This window comes from Lacerta agilis, chromosome 17 (assembly GCF_009819535.1).
Source record: "Lacerta agilis isolate rLacAgi1 chromosome 17, rLacAgi1.pri, whole genome shotgun sequence".
NCBI lineage: Eukaryota > Metazoa > Chordata > Lepidosauria > Squamata > Lacertidae > Lacerta > Lacerta agilis.
The window spans coordinates 18783966-18807662 of NC_046328.1; the positions used below are offsets into that span (position 1 = coordinate 18783966).

At 46.4% G+C, this 23697-nt stretch overlaps 1 protein-coding gene across 1 annotated transcript in view; it reads left to right on the forward strand.

The window, feature by feature from the left end:
• Positions 1–23697, forward strand: part of GCN1 (GCN1 activator of EIF2AK4) — a 60979-nt gene that overhangs the window by 7763 nt on the left and 29519 nt on the right. The window contains exons 8-34 of the mRNA XM_033136120.1: positions 608–676; positions 1772–1880; positions 2656–2730; positions 3191–3319; positions 4164–4214; positions 5455–5553; positions 5679–5852; positions 5957–6109; positions 7261–7353; positions 8197–8272; positions 8624–8783; positions 9935–10124; positions 10945–11069; positions 11838–12016; positions 12880–12973; positions 13868–13981; positions 15329–15527; positions 15736–15891; positions 16145–16326; positions 17374–17454; positions 18203–18346; positions 18487–18614; positions 18971–19160; positions 20584–20654; positions 21360–21525; positions 21661–21855; positions 22999–23245. Of these exons, the coding sequence (XP_032992011.1) occupies positions 608–676; positions 1772–1880; positions 2656–2730; positions 3191–3319; positions 4164–4214; positions 5455–5553; positions 5679–5852; positions 5957–6109; positions 7261–7353; positions 8197–8272; positions 8624–8783; positions 9935–10124; positions 10945–11069; positions 11838–12016; positions 12880–12973; positions 13868–13981; positions 15329–15527; positions 15736–15891; positions 16145–16326; positions 17374–17454; positions 18203–18346; positions 18487–18614; positions 18971–19160; positions 20584–20654; positions 21360–21525; positions 21661–21855; positions 22999–23245 (3649 nt within the window). The remainder of the gene's footprint in view (positions 1–607; positions 677–1771; positions 1881–2655; positions 2731–3190; positions 3320–4163; positions 4215–5454; positions 5554–5678; positions 5853–5956; positions 6110–7260; positions 7354–8196; positions 8273–8623; positions 8784–9934; positions 10125–10944; positions 11070–11837; positions 12017–12879; positions 12974–13867; positions 13982–15328; positions 15528–15735; positions 15892–16144; positions 16327–17373; positions 17455–18202; positions 18347–18486; positions 18615–18970; positions 19161–20583; positions 20655–21359; positions 21526–21660; positions 21856–22998; positions 23246–23697) is intronic.

Sequence of the window (23697 nt, forward strand, 5' to 3'; positions counted from 1 at the left end):
GGTTGCAAGTAGGGGCATGGGTTGAGCTTGCACCCAGGGTTAGAATCAGCTGGTGGTGGGACCTTAAATCAGGTTGTGGAGAAGTCGATCCAGTCAGTGTCTTGCATCCTTATTTCCCCAACCCACAATGCCATCAGGTGCCCTGTTTTTGCCCGTGCTGATGATCAAGCAGATTGTTTGGGCTTGCATAGCCCCTTTGACTCAGCAGCATCTTGTAGAATTCCCTTCGTAGGGCAGGTGGGCATGGCTGGGCCAAATTGTGGGGCGAAGGCAGGGTACTGGTGAGCCTTATTTGGATGGATTCTAAGAGTTTGGAGGCTCTTTCTGGTGGGGGAGGTGTCAGCCCTGGGGATTACTACATTTTAATATCTGGAAAAGTAATGCACCTCAAGTTCAGATTCTTGTCTGTTGTGCATCAAGTACCAGAAATTCTTGCACACTTCTTTTGGGGGAAATAAGGATGGTGTTTGCAACTGTGCCTGTGAAGGGGGAGGGCTCAAGCAGCGGTGGGGTCCCAAGCCTCTAAGCAGATACTCTGTAGCCTGGGTGAGCTGCTGTGTCGTGGTACATTGCTGAATGATTATAACAGGTGTTCTGTCTTCTTTAGAGCGCCCTCCTTGATTTCTACATGAAGAACATCTTGATGAGCAAGACAAGACCTCAGAAGCACCTGCTGGTGAGAGAAACTCCTAGCTGTGAGCATCTGAGGCTGCAATCCTAACTCTACTCACCATGGGAGTAAGCCTCGTTGAATTCAATAGGACTTACTTCTGTGAGTAGACATGGTTAGGATTGCGGCCCCAGTCAAAAATAGTTAGCTAGCTCACTGTGTTAAGTCTGCCACAGCAAACACATAACAAGAGTATCTTGGCACTCTTTAAAGGCAAGCAAATTTATTGTGGTGGAAGGTTTCATGGCCTAGGGCCTGCTTTATCAGATGAATGGACTGTTTTCCTTAGTTGTCAGACATACATACGGAGAAAAGGACTGGAAAGCCGTGGAGCAAAATGGCTATGAAATGTTTCCACCGTTTCTGCGCTTTGCTCAGTTTAATAATAATACCGTATTTTCCTGCGTATAAGACGACTGGGCGTATAAGACGATCCCCAACTTTTCCAGTTAAAATATAGAGTTTGAGATATACTCGACTGCAGATTCTCCACCCGGTGAGTAAGACGACCCCTGACTTTTGAGAAGATTTTCCTGGATTAAAAAGTAGTCTTATACGCCAGAATATACAGTAAATAACAATAATATTTGTATGCCGCTCATCTGGCTGGGTTGCCCCAGCCATGCTGGGCAGCTCCCAACAGAGTATTAAAAACACGATAAAATATCAAACATTACAAACTTCCCTAAACAGGGTTGCCTGAATACAGACATTAGAAAGAATCCTTATGGAAAAACAACGCTTGGTCTTAATATTGCATTTTGAATTTCTGTTACCTGCCCTGGAATTTTGTGAAGAGTGGGTAAGAAATCATAATCGTCGTAACAGTTATGCTAGGTGCCATCATAGTCTTCCTGACTTGTAAGTTAAACATCCATATTATTACTGACTGGGAGTCAGCTTGCTGGATGGGAATTTGTGCTCTCCCTAGGTGCCACCAGGCAAGTGGCTATTTAACTGTTCTTAATTATTTAAGTGTAAATTGCCTTTGGACGGTGGTTTGGAAGGCGATTAATAAATTGTAACAACAGTGGCAATAGTAATATTTGCACTGAGGATCTCAAGCCGTGTATTGCATTAAAGTGGGTGGGTTTCTTGCAGGACAACTGTGCCCCTCTGCTCCGCTATGTGTCTCATACTGAATTCAAGGACCTCGTCTTGCCAGCTTTGCAGAAGTCCCTCCTGCGGAGCCCTGAGAACGCAATTGAAAGTGAGTGGCCAGTGGAGGCATGTGCGGTGGGTGGTGGTGTTACATTGCAAAGGAAGTTTGCACCAAGCTGATTTGTCAGCACCTGAGACCAACATAGCGGCTCTTAATTGCATGGGGGTCAAGAATGAGCTCCAGCTGGGTTAGAGAAGCAGCATTTGGTTCTTGATGTCCATGTGTGGGTGGACCTGTTTAAATTTATGCAATAGGCTTTTCATGTTTTTGTCTTAAGGTACAGATTTTGTTTATCTGTGGGGGGAACATGTCACATGCCAATGATGCATTGGAATTCTGTGTTTCCTTGGATCACATAAACTCAAAATCTTTTGAAATCCCCTGTCCTTTTTTAATATATATTCACAGTATTAAAAAGCAAGTTGCCATGTAGGTTTTAGACAAACATACAATTCTCTGCAAGTAGATAAAAACCAGGGGGTTAACAGTTTGCTGAATTGTTTCTCTCGCACCCTGGTACAGGTTTCTCATTTTTTAGGAAGCGGCATCTCAAGTGTCAACCTCTTTGTAGTTCCCAGTTACTTTATTTTGGTTCTTGTGCATCGACCATGAGTCGACCATGTCCCATTTGCAGGCTTCCCTTTGGGGGCACCTGGGTGGCTGCTGGGTGAGAGAACAGAATGCTAGACTGGATGGGGCCATAGGCCTGATCCAGCAGGTCTTGTCTTACAGAATGCTTGCTGTTGTGGACTCTCGGAGATTGGTCCCCGGCAAGCCTGTAAGCTAATGAACGTTAACATACTTCTGTCCTTCCCGTCTTCAGCTATCTCCTCTCTCTTGGCATCTGTGACCCTTGATCTCAGCCAGTATGCTCTGGACATCGTGAAAGGTCTAGCTGGTAAGTTCCATTGTCTGCGCTTACAGAGGCCACCAGAAATTTCCCTCTATTGCTGCTGCCCTTATCAGTACCATCCTGTACTGTTTTGAGAGTGGCGCTTTGTTATAGTGAGAGCAATTGAGAATGGTTTGAAGCACTTGAAGCCTGGTGGTTGTTTGCCATTCCAAGCAGGTGCTTTTTGGGAGGAGAGGGTGCTAGTCTTCAAGGAGAAGAAAACAATTATTCTGAGTAAGTGACCCAAGCTTTTCATGATTGGCAGGGGCCAGTTTTGAATTGGTGGAGAGAAAATTTAAAAGTTGGGGCACTCAACTTTAAAAGTTTATTTTTCAAAGAGGGGAACTAGGCCGCAGTCATCATGTCCGTATCTCTTCTTCCCAACCCCAGTTGTTAGTAAAGATACAGTAATTGTAAACTTCCATACAGCTCCGAAGATTTGAGCATTTGTGTTTTGATTTTATAGGTCAGTTGAAATCCAACAGTTCTCAGCTGATGGACGAGGCTATCGTAGCATTGAAGAACTTGTCTCGGCAGTGCAGCGACCCATCAACAGTGGAGTCACTTGGGAAACACCTGTTTGCCATTTTGGGAGGTGAGTGGCTCTGGTCATTCCTTTTTGTTGTGTCACTTGCACCTTGCCTGGGAGATAAGCAGTGTTAGTCCTACTCACAGTAGACCCATCAAAACTAACGGGCAGGTAACTTAAGTTCATAGATTTGAATAGGGCTGCTCTGCATATGACTTAGGCTAAATTCACACCATACCTTTAAACTGCAGTGATGTCACTTGAAACAGTCGCGGCTTCTCCCAAAGAATCCTGGTAGCTGTAGGTGCTGAGAGTTTCCAGGGGACTCCCGTTTCACTCCTAGAGCTGCAATTCCTGGAGTGGCTTAACAACCAGTCCTCCTTCACAGGGAACTCTGGGAATTGTGGTTCTGGAACAAACTACAGCTCCTAGAAACGAAATATGGCCTTAGTTGGATATCGCCCTCTGCCCTGTTTCGCAGTGCACCTAACCTCTGCTTGTGGAGTCTCAGTTGTGGGATTTGAGGAATGGCCAAGGTCAGGAGAGCTGGGAGCAGACTTGGTTGCATATTCCTATTCTACATCTGGCTTCAGAAACCTCATGCCTCTTCATGGTTCCTGGAAAGCCTTCCAATGGGGCACTTTTGGTGGTCTCCCCCCCCCCAACCCCCAAGATTTCCTGGTTTAGACATAATCGGACGCTGATTATGCAGCAGGTTTCTTGGCTTGTGCCCTAGTTTGCATAAAGAAGGGAGAGGCAAAGTTTTTTTTCCCTATTGGTACCCGGGGCTCATTAATATCTTGGCCTATTAAGCTGAGATGTGATTGTCCACAGCCAGAGCATTAAAATTTGGGTTTTATGTCTTTTTGAACTCTTGAGTTTACGGTTAACCCACAATTATTGTTGACAGGTGCCGAGGGAAAGCTAACAGTTGTGGCACAGAAAATCAGTGTCCTCTCAGGTAAGGGAAAACGTCTTGGATTGTCTTGCAGTCGTAGTGGAATGTTGGAAGATTCAGGACAGATGAAGTACTTATTCACACAACGCATAGTTAAACTGCAGAACTCCTTCCCATGGGAGGCAGTGATGGTGGCCACCATCATCTTGGATTGTGGCGTTCTGCTTAAGCCACTTTGCGTGAGTTCAAATAAAGACAGAAAGGTCTTGACCAGCAAACCTGACTGGCAGAGACAAGAGTGGAGCGAAAAGCCTCCTCTCTTTCTCTACCCAGGCACTTTTATTCACACATGAAACCGCCTTACCGGATTCAAACTAGCCAATAACAATCGTCCAGCGTAACCCCCCAAAAAACCCACGAGGGTAAGATGAGAACAAAGACTCTTTGAACTCTGCAGAACTAGTTTAAACTAGTAACTAACTTCCTAGCTACAGGTCTATTAGCATTCCAAAGATCAGGTAGAAGAAAGGACAGGAGATTGATAGGAGGAAGTGAAGGACAAGCATCCTTGCCATATTGACACTACCCAGGCCTCCAGGATGTTAGCATATCTACTTCAAAGGGACAGATGCTCTGAGGTTATCAAAGGGACACATCCTTACCAGCCAGTTGTAAATTAAACAGCAAACTTACCCGGTAACTAAAGGAGAGACGTGACTCTCTCGTCTCACAGTAATGGAAGCTTAAGGCAGCCAATAGGAAGAGCCAATTTCTTGCCAATGTCAGGTCATGTAGAATTGGTCATAAGAAATCATATCTTGAACATAGACCAGCAAGGAACGTTACACTCAAAACAATCACATATGGATATCGGAATGTCTTTTGCTCACTCGCACAATGTCTAAGACAGTGTATCACTTCTCATCTAATCCTACATGAATACCACATTGGATGTCTTTAAAAGAGGGTTGCACAAATTCATGGAGGAGAATAAGGCTACCAATGGGTATTAGCCATGATGACTGTGTTCTGGTTCCGTGGTCAGAGGCAGTAATGCTTCTGAATACCAGTCGCTGGAGATCAAAGGAGGGGGGGAGTGTTCCTGTGCTCAGGTCCTGCTTGCAGGTTTCTCAAAGGCAGCCAGGTGGCCGCTGTGAAAACAGGCTGCTGGACAAGATGGGCCATGAGTGTGATCCAGCAGACTTTTCAATGTGTTCCTGCAGATACAGAGTATTTTTCTTTCCTGCTTTCAAAATGCCAAAAGGAAATGTAGCTCTAACCTAGGGAGTTTTTCTGCTTTTAGGGATCGGCAGCTGTAGCCATCATGCAGTTTCTGGGCCTTCGAACCAGGTTGTAAGCGGAACTATAACAGAACTTTTCATCCCTTTCCTTCAGCAGGAAGGTAAGGTGTCTTATTTTGTGGCACTCTGCCGACTTCATTGATTGAAACGTGATTGTGAAAAGCACACTGTTCATTGACAGGTTGCTTTCTTTGCCCCAGTTTCTTTTCATTTTCTCTCTCCTCAGTCCACGAAGGCACTTTGGTGCACGCCATCTCTGTCCTCGCACTCTGGTGTAATCGGTTCACCACCGAAGTGCCCAAGAAGCTGGTTGAGTGGTTCAAGAAAGCCTTCAGCCTTAAAACCTGCACTTCCGCTGTAAGGCATGCATATCTCCAGTGCATGCTGGCATCCTTCAAAGGCAAGAAAGAGTCTCTTCTAGTTCCATTCCTGTGTCTGTGCAATCCGCTCCGATAGAAGGTTTTTGGGGAAAGGCCTCCCTGACTTCTCTTTCTGCTTCCACAGGCAACGTACTTCTGCAGGGAGTAGACTTGCTGCCATTGCTGATGCAGACGGTTGAAAAAGCAGCAGCGCAAAGCACTCAGGTTGCCCTGGTGACGGAAGGCGTGGCAGCAGCTTTGCTGATTTGTAGGCTCTCGGTAGCTGATGCACAAATAGGTAAGGTCCCATGAGGTTTAGAAACAAGTCTCCCTTTTTTGATGGGGTGAAGGAACGATAGGCACAAATAGGTAAGGTCCCATGAGGTTTAGAAACAAGTTTCCCTTTTTTGATGGGGTGAAGGAACGATAGGTACAGATGAAGAATCTTAGTGCAACTGCATGATTCAGCTCTCTCTCTCTCACTCTCTTTCCCTCTTTCCTCTCTCTTCTCCTTGCCCACCCCTGCAGTCTTCACAGTTGTAAGATCTGGTACAGAATTATTACTCAGAGACAATTGTGGTGATTCACTTTTCCTGCGTTCTGCACGTGTGGATTTATATAGTTAGTTGTTGCATTTTCCTCCCATCTTTTTCTCCAAGGAGCGCAAGGTGGCATACAAAGTTTTCTCCCCTGCCATCATTTAATCCCCACAACAACCCTGTGAGGTTGGTAGGTTAGGCTGAGAGGCAGTGGCTGTGGCCCCAGGTCACCCAGGGAACTTCATGGCTGAGTGGGGATTCGAACCCTGGTCTCCTAGGTCCTAGTCCAACACTCTAACCACTACACCAACATTGGCTGTCATTGGATTGCAATGGTCTCAGACCATACTTCCCCCCCCCCAATTCCCCCCCCTGCCTATGGAAGTGTGGCACTGCTGATCAGCCATCTGAGATTCCTGCATCTCAGGAATTGGACCTCTCCAGTTCTATGATTCCATGTGCCCTGGGTTGTAAGATTCATTGCAGTATTTCATTCATTTTACTAGTTGTTTTGGGTTGTATCCAGCACAGCTGTTTCATTTGCACAACGGAACTTCCCCCTCTTCTCCCATGGTTGGAGCAGATTTTGGGGGCACGCAGGGGAAGAGGAGAAGGAAAAGGGGAAATCCCATTATGCAAGCAGAACATTGCTTGTGCAGTGTTGGATACCACCCTTTGTTTTTTATCGATGTGTTTTTATTTTTGCTTATAGTACTGTGTTAATAGATAAAATAAAGTTTTATTGTAAGTAAGCCACTTAGGATCTTGCATGCTAATTGGTATTTAAATATAGTAAATATATAGTAAATATAGGGTATAGTTTCTTTACATAAGAGGTGCCTGCAGGGCTGGTTGCCGCCTCTTCTTTTTATTATCTGCATGGCCACAATCTCTTGCTTTTCCTCTCCAGAGAACAAGCTGAGCAGCTTCTGGCCCCTCGTTCTGGATGAGAAAAAGCAGGTTTTCACTTCTGAGAAGTTCCTGCAGTCTGCATCGGAGGAAGGTGAGCTGGGTGCCTTTGCTTTAAGGGGTCATCCTCAGGTTTTGCAAAAGGGTTTCCTAAGATGGACAGGCTTTTGTGTTTTGGGGCTTTGGGGCACTGTATGTTCCCCTCTTCTGCTGCTTGTAGGCAAAGCTGAGTGAGGCAGGTTAGTCTGTCTTGTGGACAAAGAAAATGGGCTACTTACTTTTGCATCTCTCCTTAGTACACTTGTCAATGGATTGTGTTGCCCAGGTCTTTGCTGCCTCTCTTGTTTCTTTGGGATCAGATGTCTTTAGCAAGTTAATATCTTTAGCAAGAAAAACTCAACTGAAAACATATGGGAATACTGATAACATCATACTAAATTAAACACAGTGTGAGGTTGTACATTGTCATAAAACATATTATTCTGGAACATCACAAAAAATCCTCAATCGCTTCATAAACTTATTGGATCCAAAAGATCCAATCCTTTATGATGACGATAAAGTTAAGCTGCTATAAAAGAATGCATGTAAATGAACCAAGTGCCTATTTTTTATTTTGTTTTTTAATTATTTGAATATTATATATATATATATATATATATATATATATATATATATATATATACACACACACACACACACACACATACACACACACACACACACACACACACACACACACACACACATATACCCCTTAGGCAAACCTTTTGTAGCTGTTAAGTTGCTCTTGGCATTTTTTTTTGAAAGGAAAGCTGTGATTCTCTTGGGGAAATGACTTTACGCTTGTGGGATTGTGATATACATGCAGGGATAAGTATGGTGAATGCAACGAGGCTGGCTTCCACGCTTTTTGTGTTTTCCTCCTCTCCTGCAGCAATGTGCACAGTTCTGCAGCTGACAGAACGCCTCCTCTTGGACCATGAGCATCGACTACCTGGTGCTAAAGTCCAGTACGTATAGCTTGATCTCCTTCTCTTGCTTATCAACAAACTCTTGAACCTTCCTCAGAGGGTGAGGGCACCCCCAGAACTTTGCACAAAAGGCTGGTATGCTTTGGGTCATGATCACACTGTTGTTGACTGCTTGCCTCCTCCCCATACCGAATCAGACCATTGGCCCATCTAGCTCAGTACTGTGTACACTGACTGGCAGCAGCCTCTCCGGGTTTCCAGATGGGACATTCCCAGCCCTAGATTGAACATGGGACCTTCTGCATGCAAAGCAGATGCTCTGCCCCTGATGCATGGCTCTCCTCCCTCCTAACTCTCTCCTTCCCCTCTACCTTGTTTTCCCGCTTTCAGGCAATATCACAAAGCCCTGGCTGCAGTCCTCCTCAGCCGATCATGGTGTGTCCGAAGGCTTGCCCAGCAGACTGTGAGGAAGCTCCTGTCTTTGCCCAGAGGGTTCAAGTTGGCTTATGGGCTCTTAGAAGAGCTGAGAGTAGTGCTCAGTTCTCACAAGGTAAAGTCCATAAACTTTTGGGACGAGGTCCAGCCTTTTAAAGCCCTCCATCCTGAGGTTCATGGAGGATAAGGCTAATATCCACGATGGCTAGGTTCTGTCTCCACTGCTGGAGGGAGTGTACTTCATGGGGACGTGGGTGGTGCTGTGGTCTAAACCACTGAGCTTCTTGGGCTTGCCGATCAGAAGGTCGGCGGTTCGAATCCCCACGATGGAGTGAGCTCCAGTTGCTCTGTCCTAGCTCCTGCCAACCTAGCAATTCGAAAGCACGCCAGTGCAAGCAAATAAATAGGTACCACTGCAGCAGGAAGGTAAAGGGTGTTTCCTTGTGCTCTGGCTTCCATCATGGTGTTCTGTTGCCCCAGAAGTGGTTTAGTCCTGCAGGCCACATGACCTGGAAAGCTGTCTGTGGACAAACGCCGGCTCCCTCGGCCTGAAAGCGAGATGAGTGTCATACCCCATAGTCGCCTTTGACTGGATTTAGCTGTCCAGAGGTCCTTTACCTTTAATTAATTTATTTTTTTACTTCTGAATACAAGTTGCTGGGAACTGCAAGAGAGGGGATTGTTTTTGTTGCAATCATGTCTGGTTTGCAGGCATCCTATAGACATCAGCTATTCATTCATTCAACCTTTATTTGCATAATTTAGACAACAAAACTAAAGGAGGGGAAAAAACCACCACCCATAAAACGTTGATAATCCAGACATATTAAATACACAAAACATCTAAAAGATCCATTAGCCACTATTAAGTACAATTAAGTAGTTTTAGGTTTGACTTTTAAAATCTTGGCTAAATAATTCTGAAACAATCTCAGTAATTTTGGGTAATACCCTCAGCAGATAATTGGATTACAAGTTCTTTGCAAGTAGATACTTTTGAGCTTCAATGGAGTTGCTAGTTGATGGGAACTACAGGAGGGGGAGAGTGTTTCTGTTGCACTCAGGCTGGGTCGCAGGCATCCCACAGACATCCGATCGGCTACTGTGAGAACAGGAAGCTGGCCTGGGTGGGCCTTTTAGCCTGATCCAGAAGTCAGACTCTTGCTGCATTCGGCTGTGCTTTACTCTCCAAGACATTGATTGACGTTGCTCTCTCTACACTTCAGCACTTGTCTTACTATTGCATTTATATTCACGATTCGTCAGGTACTGCCCACTGAGGCCTTGCTGACCGAGACAGGAGAGCTGTCGGAACAAGGAAAGACCTACATCCCTCCTCGTGTCCTCCAGGAGACACTGTGCATGATCTCGTGTGTGTCGGGGCTGGAGGGCGATCCAGAGGAGAAGGAAAAGTTAGCCTTGGAAATGTTGCTAGTAAGCAATCACCCTTCTCTAGGTGAGTTGGAGAGGGGAAAGTTCCCAGTATGTTATTCTTTGAAGGAGAACTACTTGGGGTTTACAGATGGAATTTAACTCTGAGTAGGCTTGCTAGGATGTATAATAATACTGAATCAGGTAAGTGCTGGAGATGCAAAGAGGTGGAGGCAAAGTTTTTTCACATGTGGTGGACTTGTAAAAGGGTAAAAGAGTATTGGGAAGTAATCCATAATGAACTGAAAAAAAAGTTTTAAGAGTTCTTTTCCAAAAAAAAACCCAGAGTCCTTTTCGTTGGGGATAATTCAAACTGAAATTCCCAGGTGTCAAAAAAGGTTATTTATGTATGCTACTATTGCGGCCTGTGTTTGGTTAGCCCAAAAATGGAAAACAAGCGAGGTCCCAGCTAAAGAAGAATGGCAACTTAAGATGACAGAATATGCACAGCTTGCAGACTTAACATAAGAGAACAAGAAGAACATACGTTTAGAGAAGATTGGAAAGTGTTTATTGAATATATGGGGGGGGGGAATTGTGTACACATGAAAACGCTGGCAGCATTAAGATAAATTCAACAGTGTAAATAAGTTTTGATGGATGCAATAACGGAATACTGAATGGTTTAGTTTTTGTAAAAATATGCAGGGTTATATGATACGCAAGTTGAACCATGGAAAGAGAAGAAGGGAAATCATTGATATTTTGAGGATGTTAAAATGAGTATTTTAAAATGTAAAACAGAAAATTTACTTATATATTTTACCAATTGGGTATGTGACGGATGTAGGGTCTGTTGTGCCTCTTGTAAGTCCCTCCCTTCCTTCCTTGTTTTTCCCTTTCAGTAGCAGGGCAGTCTGGCCTTTGGACAGCCCTCCTGATCAAGATGAAACTGGACCCTGTCGATTTCATTGCCAAGTACCTGGAAAAGATCTTTGACCGGATTGTCACCCAGAGCCCCATGAATAAGGTGACTGAGTTTGATTCATCTGCAGAGGTTTTCAAAGGCATCCTGGGCTGAGAGATGATGAAGCTGCCATAGACAACACAAACTGCGGCCCACTTAGTTTCAGTATTGTCAACTCTCCAGAGGTTGGGGAACTTTTTCCAGGCCGGAAGCCTCATTCCCTTCTTGGCATCCTTTCAAGGGCTACATGCTACATGGTGGGGGTGGGGCTAGAGGCAAAGGTAGGCAGAACAGTAAGCTAGTTTTTCCACCCCACCCCCAGCAGGAGGCATAATCTGAGTTAAAGGGCACATTCCAGACAGGCAAAGCTACTCAAGGTGGGTGCAGAGGGCCAGCCAGAGAGGTGTAAAGGGATGTATGTGGCCTGGGGGCCCAAGGCTCTCCCCACACCTGGTCCAATCTGAACAGGCTCTCCAGGGGTGCAGGCAAAGGGTCTCTTTTTGATCTGCTGCTTATAAATTTTAATTGGAAATGGCAGGGATTGGACCTGTGGCTTTCCTCCCTGCAGAGTTGATGCTCTACCACTGATCTGTGCTCCCTTCCTAAATGCTCCTTAACATACCTAGTGTGATAAGATTTTAGATCTGGGGGTTGTGGGTTGAAAAGTCTTGCCTGTTTCTCTCCCGTCTGCAAAAGGACACAGAGACCACAGGTTTATGCAGTGAAGAGTGCTGCAAATTAAGACTACCAACCCCAAGTGTTGAGAGAATATTCTATAGTGCTGTAATCCTTGACGAGTGGCTGTTTTCTCTCCCCTTCCTTGTTTCGCAGTCATCCCTGAATGCAGTGGGTCTGCTCTCTGCCCTCTCCCCCAGCCAAGTCCTCCCTCAGGTCATCAGCACCATCTCCGCCTTTCTAGAAAACCCAGCGCTGTGTCTTGTGACCCAGGAGGAGTTTGCTATCATGAAGACGCCCGAAGGGGAACTTTATGACAAGTCCATCTTGCACAGGTGAGGACGAACACTTGGATACAGGAAGCTGCCTTATACCAAGTCAGGCCATTGGTCCATCTAGCTCAGTGTTGTCTACACTGACTGGCAGCGACTCTCCCATTCCAAACAGGGAAACTTTTTGCCAACCCTACCTGGAGATGCCGGGGATTGAACCTGGGACCTTCTGCATGCAAAGCAGATGTTTTGCCATGGAGCTACAGCCCTCCTTATTTTTGACAGGCCATGCCAGGTTTCCAAAGCAGTTTTAGGAGAGAAAATCTCTCTCATCATGACATATATGCCACTAACCTATGGACCTTGTGTACACAGACCACTAAGCGATGACTTTTCTCCTTGAAATGTGTGTGGTATAACAAACCATCACTAACTAAAATGCTTCGATCTGTGGAACTGGCACTGTTACAAGTGAAACATGATACTCATTCTGCACTTGTAAGAAATCAATCTTTTAGTGTAGCAATGCCTAAACTTCGGAACTCCCTGCGTATTGACATCGGCCATGCACCTTTGCTGTACTTTTTTGGTGCCTGCTTAAAACGTTTCTGTTTAGGCAAGCCTGTCCAAACATGTAGAAGTTACATGTTTCTGAATCTCCCCCCCCCCCACCTTATTGTTGAATTTCATAAGTTTTTAAAATATATTTTTAGCTGTCATATATATAGAGAGAGAGAGATAGTTTGTGTAAAATGCTAAGAGTGGTGTTTATCACAATCAAACCGTATATAATTTTTGTTTAAATAAACAACAAATATTAAATGTTTTCTGTTCTTTTGTGGTAGCTGTAATTGAAGCTGATAACCTGAGATGATTTCACTGGATTGTGCTAATATCTCTCTCTCTCTCTCCTTTGCTGTCTTCAGTGCTCAGCAAGACAGCCTGAAAAAGGCCAACATGAAGAGAGAAAACAAAGCTTATTCTTTCAAGGAGCAGATCATTGAACTGGAGCTGAAGGAGGTGAGGTCTTGCATGGTGGATAATGCCATATTTAGATCTAATATAAGCCCTGTTTTAAAGCAACTGGACTGGTTGCTCCCCTTAGCATTTAATGTTCGTTAATGTTTGATGTTTGATGATGTTTTTATTTATGTTGTAAGCTGCCCAGAATGCAGCTGCTGCTGCTGCTGCTTCTATATTACAGTCATACCTTGGTTCTCAAATGCCTTGGTACTCGTATGTTTTGGCTTCCGAACGCCAAAAACCTGGAAGTAAGTGTTCCGGTTTTTGAACGTTTTTCGGAAGCTGAACATCCGACACGGCTTCCGCTTGAGTGCAGGAAGCTCCTGCAGCCGATCGGAAGCCACGCCATGGTTTTTGAACATTTCAGAAGTCGAATGGACTCCTTGAATGGATTACATTCGAGAACCAAGGTACGACTGTATTATTATTAAAGCCCTAAATGACTCAGGCATGGACTGGAGGAAAGTTGGATTTCAGATCTTCCCTCAGTTCTGCAGGGTTTTTTTTTGGAACACTCACCTTTTCTCAGCCTGATGAGCCACCTCTCAGGGGAAAACAGGGGAAGCATCCCATGTAAAGCTCCCTGAGTTTCTGGGAGAGAAGGGGAAAGAAAATGAAGATGAAAAGAAGACTGAATAGTTTTAAGTTGCATCAAGACCTTTTTTTGGTAGCATTTGATGAACAACCTGTGATAAACTAAGTCAGATTGCATGGAGCTAGGTGTCTTTTTCTTTCTTGCTGCTGTCGTCCTCTCTCTGGACACAATTCACTCTCATTTTCTCTCCCATCATGTTGTTCATTGTCTTTGAAATCCTGAAGCTGCTTCCTTTGGAGGGAACGCTGCCACCCGCTTCCCCGTTATAACCAAATAGATGGTTTTCTCTTCTGCAGGAGATTAAGAAGAAGAAGGGGATCAAGGAGGAGATCCAGCTAACCAGCAAACAGAAGGAAATGCTGAATGCCCAGCTGGAAAAGGAATCTCAGACCAGGAAGCAGTTGAAAGAGGTAAGGTATAGCTGGGCCTAATGTTAAGAACATAAGAGGAGCCTGCTGGATCAGGCCAGCCAGATAGCTGCAGGTGTTACAGGAAAATCCTTGGGCTCACTTGGATTGTCAAACAAAGACACCAGCCAGGAATACAGGAGCAAAACACCAGCCTGTAGGCCTGATCTTTATTCAAAAGACTGTTGCAACAGGACTTCCACCCACCACATAGAAGAAGCAGGAAGAAGCACCAAAACAAAAAGGTGCCCCTTCTTTTATAAGCTTTCCCTTTTCCCACAAAACCCCTTTGGTGAAGCCTCATGCACACATCAGATACATCATACATATGTCACAAAGGGGGAGGGGTTTTCTTGTCCCCAACCCTCCCTTGCCCTCCACTTCACACCCATCAAGTGATACAATGGAAATATTTACAAGTTCCTGGTTTTCCCAGTTCAGGTAATCACACTTCTTTGTCCTGACCCAGAACCTAATCCATTCCTGGATGGTTTGCTATTGTCCATGGGATGACTACCTGCCTGGCACCCATTTGCCAGGATGCCAGTGATTATCTCTTATTTAAGAGGCTGCTCTGTACATGATCCCAGGTTTCAGGGATTATGGCTGTCTTTTCCCAGTTTCCCAATCTCCCCCCCCCCCCCGCCTTCGGCAGCCATCTTTTCCCTGAGTAAAATGAAGTTGGAATGGTGTTGATTTGTGGGGTGGTCTGGGGGTGCAGTGTCCCATTTAACTGGAAACAACTACCCCCACCTTTATTAAAATTCCAGTAACATGGGAAACCCACAAGCAGGATCTGAGCACATGAGATTTCTCCCCCCCCCCTCCAGCATTGAGATGAGAGGGGCTGGGGAGAGACCTTGAAATTACAAGCAAGAATAGGGTCTCTCATCTGAACTGGCACATTTCCACACTCAAGGGCAATGTTTGCTTCCTGGCCGGTGGTGGTTGTTGTTTTAATTAATTTAATTAATTAAATTTTAATTTTAATTAATTAAAAAATAACATGGGCTGGATCACACAAAAGAGGGTAGCCTAGCCTGCTGCAGAGTAACAAATTATTACCTGTTGCCTCTGAAGACCCTCTTGACTCTGTCTCTACAGACCACCCCCTCCATCTCCCATTAGCAGATCAACCGCCCCACCATATCCACTGGTCACCAGCTGCTGCTGTGGTCCAATATTGTCAGGCCATCTGTTTCCCCTTCTTACTGTGCTGAGAATATTGATAAAGGAAGAAAACACAGAGAAAGGATTGTGCTTATGGGTGTGTGGGTGTGTTAGTCCAAAGCTTGGCTGCTTCTTTCAAGATTGCCTTTCGCCAGTAACCACCGCGGTGTTCTGTTGCAGCTTGACAATGAACTGGAATCAATGCTGGGTCTCCTGGATGCTGTTCTAAAGAGGAACCCCCCTGGTCTTTCCCAGTACATCCCCAGTCTCATAGGCTTCTTCCTGCCTCTGCTGAAGTCTCCTCTGGCGGCTCCAAGGATTAAGACCCCTTTCCTTTCTTTGGCATCCTGTGTGATGCCTGATCGGTTGAAGACTTTCGGTTAGTGTTCTGCTTTGTGTGTGTTTATATCTACCTACCTACCTACCTACCTACCATCTCTGATGGGGGAAAACTCATATAAGTTCAGCTTTTGTAGCATAAATCTGCAAAAATACAAACAAACGCAGATTGGGGTAGCCAGCCAGGGTGCCTTCCCCCTCCCCAATGTTGGTGTTTGACTTATAACTCCCTTCACCCCTTTTCCCAGGTACTGTAGTGAGTCACGTGACCTTGAGGATGCTGAAGCCTGAATGTGTTTTGGACGAATCCTGGTGCCAAGAGGACCTGCCCACTGCTGTGACCAGAGTGGTGACCTTGTTGCACACGCACACTGTGCCTGTCCGGATGAGCAAGGGAGAGGCAGGTGAGGACCCGCTTCTGATTTTTCCCACCTGATTTGGTTGCCAAGCAATGCCTCCCCCGCCAGCAGCTGACTGCAACAGAGAACAGAATTAACTCTTTAAATTATGCACTGAATGATCTCTGCTGTTGCACTGCCAACAAGTCAGCCACTCCCATTGATTTCAGCGGATCTACTCTATCAATGGCTGACGTTGGCATGTATGGGCATGTCCTTCTGTGTCTGTATCTCCCCTCTTCTTTTCTGCCTGTTGCAGGTCCCGTGCCATTAACGGCCCCAGCCTTTTCCTTAGTCTTCCCTCTCCTAAAAATGGTGCTGCTGGAGACTCCCAACGACAGTGAAGAGAAGGAGGAGCTCTTGGTCAAGGCTCTGCAGACGATCACGGTCCATGCTCAGCTGAGATCATCTGCCAGCAGCCAGAGTTTGCTGGTAGACGAGGTCAGTGTTTTCCATGGGGTTGCATCATCTTCAAAAAGCAAGCTGCCATTTTTACTTGGTGGCAGACAGACGTGCCCTACCCCCAGGAGGTTCAAATGAAGCTGAAAATGCACAGCTGAACAAAGCCGATGCAAGTGTTGAGATACTTTCCTTCTGTCCTTTTCCTCACCCCCCTCCTCTGCCACTTTGTCTCAAGAGCCGCCTCCCTCATCTGACCCCAGATGCAACATACAACAGCTTGTAGCCATAGAAGAACAGGAAGTACTTCAACATGACTTTAAAACGTCGTAACATTAATGCAACTGAACAGAGTTACAGTGGTACCTTGGTTCTCGAACTTAATCCGTTCCGGGAGTCCGTTCGATTCCTGAAACTGTTCCAAAACCAAGGCGCAGCTTCCGATTGGCCGCAGGAGATTCCTGCAGTCAAGCGGAAGCCGTGTCGGACGTTCGGCTTCCATAAAGTGTTTGCAAACCAGAACACTTCTTGGTTTGCGGCATTCAGGAGCTGATTTGTTCAGGAGCCAAGCCATTCGAGAACCAAGCTTCCACTGTATTTGCTGGATTGGGGTGTTACATTTTAGTATTCGACCGCTATTTTAACAAGGTATCGATTCACATTTTTGTTCTGTTGTAAGCCGCTTTGAAAAAGCAGCATACACAGTATTGTTTTCGTATGTAGGATTAGGTTTTCCCCCTAAAAAAATAATGTCAAAAATTAGGGGGCGTCTTATACACAAATACATCTCCCCCCATTTTCTTGAATCTGAGTCCCCCAAAATAGGGGGCGTCTTATACATGGGGGCATCTTGTAGACGGAAAAATACGGTAAATGTAAATAATAACAGCAACTTAATAGGTTGACCAGTATGTAAATTTTGTTAAGTACATAAAATACAGAATGCTCACCTGCTGTGTGCCATTCCAAATCCCCCAGCTTCATTGCGCGATGAGGATGATTGTTCATTGTTGGTTATGCAGTTGCCTTTTTTAAATGACAAGTGTTTGCGTTTCTCTTTTGCCCCCCTTTCCTCCGGTCACCTGTCAGAACGGACCCGAGTTACTGCCTCGCACAGAGATGCTGCGGCTCCTGAGTAAAGTGATCGGGACAGGCTCTCCACGCTTACAGGTGAGCTGGCCACCCATTCTAGTACAGCAGGAGCTCACAGACCAGATGCAGAGCCCCCATAGCTCTTTTTATCAGGTCTTTGTTGGTCCTGTTAAACCTGTATTCAGCTCCCATACTTCTAATGCTAACTGTCTTCCGGGTTTTCTGTACAGTGCCCATATTAATATGTTATGCAGTGCCTGAGTACATGTGAGCCAGTGTGGCATAGTGGTTAGAGTGCTGGATGAGGACCTGGGAGACAAGGGTTCAGATCCCCACTCGGCCATGAGGCTCACTGTCTCTCAGCCTAACCTACCTGATAGGGTTATTGTGGAGATAAAATGGAGAGGGGGAGATGCCACATTGAACTCCTTGGTTTATAAATGCAATTGATTGATTGATTCGTGGTTTATAAATGCAATTAATTAATGATTTGATATTTTCCAGTTTGGTGCCATTAACAAGATTATATTTAGGTGCCTGCTGAAGACATTTGTGCCTAGCAAGGCTTTCCCTTGAGGGTGCAACCAGGCCATTTATGGAATATCAGTTTTATTTCTGATGAAATTGCTTTGTTGATGTTTTGGTTTGTATGGATGGTTCTATGGTTTTTAATTGGTTGAATCAGTTTTTATTGTTTTCAGAGTGTGTTTTAATGTTGTTTTTATACCGCTTTGATGGCTTTATGCCGTGAACCTGCCTATAAATTTGTATGAAAACAATTACATTCTTTCGCTGTCTGATTTTAAGCTCTCTTGCCTCTTGTCAGGTCTTGGCTTCCAACGCCCTGACCGCCCTGTGTGCCAGCAGCAGTGGAGAGGACGGCTGTGCCTATGCAGAACAGGAAGAAGTGGATGTGTTACTCCAAGCCCTTCAGTCCCCGTGCATGAATGTCCGAGATGCAGCCCTCCGGGTCAGTCGGGATCTCCTTCCAGCCAGCACAGGGGAGGAGATGGGGGGATGGGTGGCTTCCCACCCACCACTGGAGGAAGATAAGTTTGTAGAGCTGTGTTAGGGAATCTCAGGCCTGACTTGTCCTGTTCTGATCTTCAGGGCTTGATGGAGCTGCAGTTGGTGCTGCCAACGCCGGACAGCGATGAGAAGAATGGGATGAACCTTTTGCGCCGTCTCTGGGTGGTGAATTTTGACAAGGAAGAAGCAATCAGGACACTGGCCCAGAGGTGAGAATTTGCTGTCCCACCAAAGAGATGCCCTGCCCCCCCTTTTTTTTTGCACCAGAGGCACATTGCTCAAATGTCAGGTGATGCTTCTCCGCCAGGACGTGAGGAAGTGCTTTTACCAATGGACATAGGAAACTGCCTCTGCAGAGTATTGCCTAACAAATGGAACCCTCCTAAGTCTTGCCAGGGTCTAACAATTATTGGCACACGTTGATGCAGAGGCAGGCTTTTTCACTGGTGGCACCTCAGTTGTGGAATGCGCTGCCTGCTGAAAACTCCCTTCGTTGTTGCCCGATACAAAACCAGGGTGGATCTTCGGTACCCGGAGGATGACCTCCCCCTTTCATCTCTTACAGGCTTTGGGAGTCGATGGGTCTGGAGTTGCAGCCTGACATCTGTTCGGTCCTCATTAAAGATGTCATCCACTACGAGGAAGCCGTGCGCCAGGCTGGCGCCGAGGCGCTTTCCAAGAGCGTTGAGCAGTATCGAAGCCAGACGAGGGACGTCATGAGCAAACTGATGGAGATCTATCAGGAGAAACTCTATGTAAGCCATTCGTGATGAGGGACTGGGGGAAGGTCTAGAGCAAGAGTGGGGGGGGGGACCTCTGGCCCAGAGGCTCTGGCACTGAGACCTCTCGGTGTCTGTGTATCCAGTCCTTGGGACCCTCCCTAGGCCACACCTCTCCTCTTCCCAAACTACATTCCTGTGTACTATCCTTGCATACTTTCGCCTGGCAGCAATGTAGTCGTAAGTAAGTAAATAAGTAAATAAATAAAAAATAAAATAAAATTTATACCCTGCCCATCTGGCTGGGTTTCCCTAGCCACTCAGGGCGGCTCCCAACAGAATATTAAAAACACGATAAAACATCGAACATTAAAAACTTTGCTAAACAGGGCTGCCTTCAGATGTCTTCTAAAAGTCAGAGAGTTGTTTATTTCCTTGACATCTAATGGGAGGACGTTCCACAGGATGGCGCCACTACTGAGTAGGCCCTCTGCCTGGTTCCCTGTAACCTCACTTCTCACAGTGAGGGAACCCCAGAAGGCCCTCATAGCTGGACCTCAGTGTCCGGGCAGAATGATGGGGGTGGAGACGCTCCTTCAGGTACACTGGACCGAGGCCGTTTAGGGCTTTAAAGGTCAGCACCAACACTTTGAATTGTGCTTGGAAACGTACTGGGAGCCAATGAAGGTCTTTCAGGACCTTCAGTGTCCTCGTTCTGTGATAATGAGCATAAGAAGAGCCTGCTGGGCCAGGCCAGTGACCCACCAAGTCAAGAATCCACTGGCCAATCAGGTGCCCCAATGGAACAGGTCTCCTAACATGGTTACCTGACAAATGATGAACATAAAGCAATATAAGTAATTCAAGCACCAGGTGTGGGGAGAGCAGTACTGTTTAAAGCAGGCACCCCCGAACTCGGCCCTCCAGATGTTTTGGGACTACAGTTCCCATCATCCCTGACCACTGGTCCTGTTAGCTAGGGATGATGGGAGTTGTAGTCCCAAAACATCTGGAGGGCCAAGTTTGGGGGTGCCTGCTTTAAAGCATTGTGGAATAAAGCACAACAGAACAGAGCAAGAGCCTGGCTGCTGGATCAGGCCAAAGGCCCATCCAGTCTAGCATCCTGTTCTCCCAGTAGCCAACCAGGTGCCCCAATGGGAAGCCTGCAAGCAGGACCCAAGCACAACAGCGCTCTCCCCACTTGTGATTCCCATCATCCAGTACTCAAGAGGTGTGCTGCCCTTGACACCATGGCTGGTAGCTCTTGAGTCAGAGTCCAGCCACATCTACAGGGCTACAGGTTCCCCACCCCCTGGTCTTATAGAGAAGATTATGTCTGGCATGGTGTGATTCTGTCCCCGCCCCACTTATTTGTTTTGCACCTGGATTTTGACTGTGTTCAGCTTTTATAAGCTCCTTTGCTGGGTTTTCTGATGGAATGCCTGTTTCTCTTGAACAGAGGCCTCCACCGGTTTTGGATGCTCTGGGACGTGTGATATCTGAATCTCCACCCGACCAATGGGAAGCCAGGTAGTCCTTACCTAAATTAAAATTCTGACTCTCTCTATCCAGCTGAGGTGCTTCAGGCCTCTGACATTATAAGGCAAGGTGTAAATGTAATAGTTTAAATCGGGGTTTCCCAAACTTGCATCTCCGGCTGTTTTTGTACTTCCCATTCCCAGCATCCCTGAGCTGGTAGCTAGTAGGGCTGGGCCATAGCTGGTTTTCAACATTGCGATATATCGCCAGCTAAACATCGCGATATACTGATACAGCACGATGTCTGGAATAAAGATGAAGCTATGTAGAAGCGCTGGCAGGCTTCACGGTTTCCCCCACATTGTGATTTTTGCATAGTACTAGCTACACACACATCTTATTGCCAGGTGAAAAATTATGAAACCAATATCACAATAGGGACTTCAAAATGGTTTTGGACGAAATATTGATATATTGCCCAGCTCTGCTAGCTAGGGATGATGGGAGTCGTAGTTCAACAACAGCTGGTTTGGGAAACCCTGGTTTAAAAACATAGGAACGCAAGAAGCTTCCATATGCCGAGACATTCTGTCTAGCTCAGTACTGACTTAACTGGTCGTGCCTCTCCAGGTTTCAGGCAGGAGACATTCCCAGCCCTACCTGGAAATACCTGGGACCTTCTGCAGGCGGAACAGATGCCGCTCTGCCACTGAACCACAGCCCTTCCGAACCATAGCTACCATGTTACCTTTACAGGTGTGGCATTGCGTTGGCCCTGAACAAGCTCTCGGAGCACCTGGACAGTTCCCAGGTGAAGCCTCTCTTCCAGTTCTTTGTACCTGATGCCCTTAACGACCGCAACCCCGAAGTCCGGAAGTGCATGCTGGACGCAGCCCTCTCGGCACTCAATACCCATGGCAAGGTAGGCTTTAAGTTACATCGGAAGGAAACGGCCTTATATTGACTCGGTCTTTTGGTTCATCTAGCTCACCATCGCGTCCGGGTCTTTGAAATCACGGTTAATGCTGTTGTATGTGTGTGTTTTACGGCTTTTCAGGACAGCGTCAACTCCCTGCTGCCTGTGTTCGAGGAGTTCCTGAAGGACGCGCCAAACGATGCCAGCTATGATGCCGTCCGGCAGAGTGTCGTCATTCTGATGGGTTCCCTGGCCAAACATTTGGACAAAAGCGACCCGAAAGTCAAGCCGATTGTTGCCAAACTGATAGCAGCCCTTTCCACTCCATCCCAACAGGTAAGCTCTTTCTCTTTTCCTTTCCAACTTTTGCGGAGACGGGAGCAGGGTAGGAGATTTTTTGGGGGCCGGGTTCAAGACGCTGAGAAGAGATCTCTGAACCAGTTTTTGCATTTTAGGTTTGCTTTGACTATTTTCGTAGTTTGGTTAATGCAGTAGTCCCCAGGCAGTCCACCAGGGGGCAGTGGTACCACGAGAAACAAATCGATTGAACATGCAGCTGCTGGGAACAGAATGGTGCTTAAGTATACTGTGTCATCAACATACAGATCGCATCCTGCTCTACTCAGTTTCAGTCCATTCTAGGAGCAGCAGTCTCATCCCTGAGTTGTCAGCCATGTTTGCACTTCAAATCAAACCATAGTTGAGTGTGTGGTTTCAGAATTTGGCTGCCCATGATACTTTTTCTAAAAAGGAAATAATAATAAAAAGAGGCATGTTTCGAGGAGGTTGCTCCTGACCCCACTTTGCTCCAGGAGACCCAGGAAGCAGTGTCCCTTTTACCTGGTTTATCTCATGGCCCTTCCTTGCTAAAATGGACTGGTCATCAAAAACAACAACAACAACACCTGACTTACTTAGGGTCAGTTTTAAAAGTGTGTTTTAAACAATGAGGGGCAGTAATAAAAAGTGCATTGTATTCCATTAGGGAGCAAATTCACCAGGCTAATCATAGCAAATTCACTGGGTGGTGCTGTGGTCTAAACCACTGAGCCTCTTGGGCTTGCCGATCAGAAGGTCGGCGGTTTGAATCCCCACGATGGAGTGAGCTCCCGTTGCTCTGTCCCTGCTCCTGCCAACCTAGCAGCTCGAAAGCACGCCAGTGCAAGTAGATAAATAGGTACCGCTGTGGCGGGAAGGTAAGTGGTGTTTCCGTGCGCTCTGGTTTCCGTCACGGTGTCCCGTTGCGACAAGCTGTTTAGTCCTGCTGGCCACATGACCCAGAAAGCTGTCTGTGGACAAACTCCAGCTCCCTCGGCGTGAAAGCGAGATGCGCGCCGCAACCCCATAGTCGCCTTTGACTGGACTTAACCGTCCATGGGTCCTTTACCTTTTACCAAATTCACTTTCTATGATTGGCCTCCGAGTAAGCCCAGGGTAACTTTTGCTTGAATTGAATTCTTGTCCCGGTGATCCTTTTAGGTCCAGGAGTCTGTGGCCAGCTGCTTACCGCCCCTGGTGCCTGCCATCAAGGAGGATGCAGGAGGGATGATCCAGAAGCTGCTGCAGCTGCTGCTGGAGTCCGATAAGTACGCTGAACGGAAAGGAGCCGCTTATGGGCTGGCCGGCCTGGTGAAAGGCTTGGGCATCCTCTCCCTCAAACAGCAGGAAATGATGGCCACGCTAACGGACGCCATCCAGGACAAGAAGAACTTCCGGCGGCGAGAAGGTGAATTGATTGGCAGATTCTCCCCCTGTTCTCCCCATCTTAACTTCTTTCAGACTTTTGCCCTTGATGTGGGTGGGTGTGTTGCTTGCTTGGAACCTCACCCAATGTTCTCTGCCTGCTAGATGATGGGCTCTTGCGCTAGGGGACATGCGAATTTTAATGTTGCGCAACGGGGATCTGGTACAACGGTTCCGCTGGTGGGAATTCGTTGCACAACAGATTTCACAGTGTTATGGCGTGACAAAGTTGCCTTGTGCAGAAAAGTGTTCTGTCGGCACAAAACAACACTCACAACTCGCACCAAAGGAGAAATAATGAAGCTAAGGCCCAAAGCCTTGATAGATAATCTGCTTTGGACGAAGACAGGAAATGGGCTGCAGGAAGCAGCTGCATACTTCTCAACTCTGAACAGTTCCTGCCTCGGATACCAGGCGGCGATATTCACCCATGTG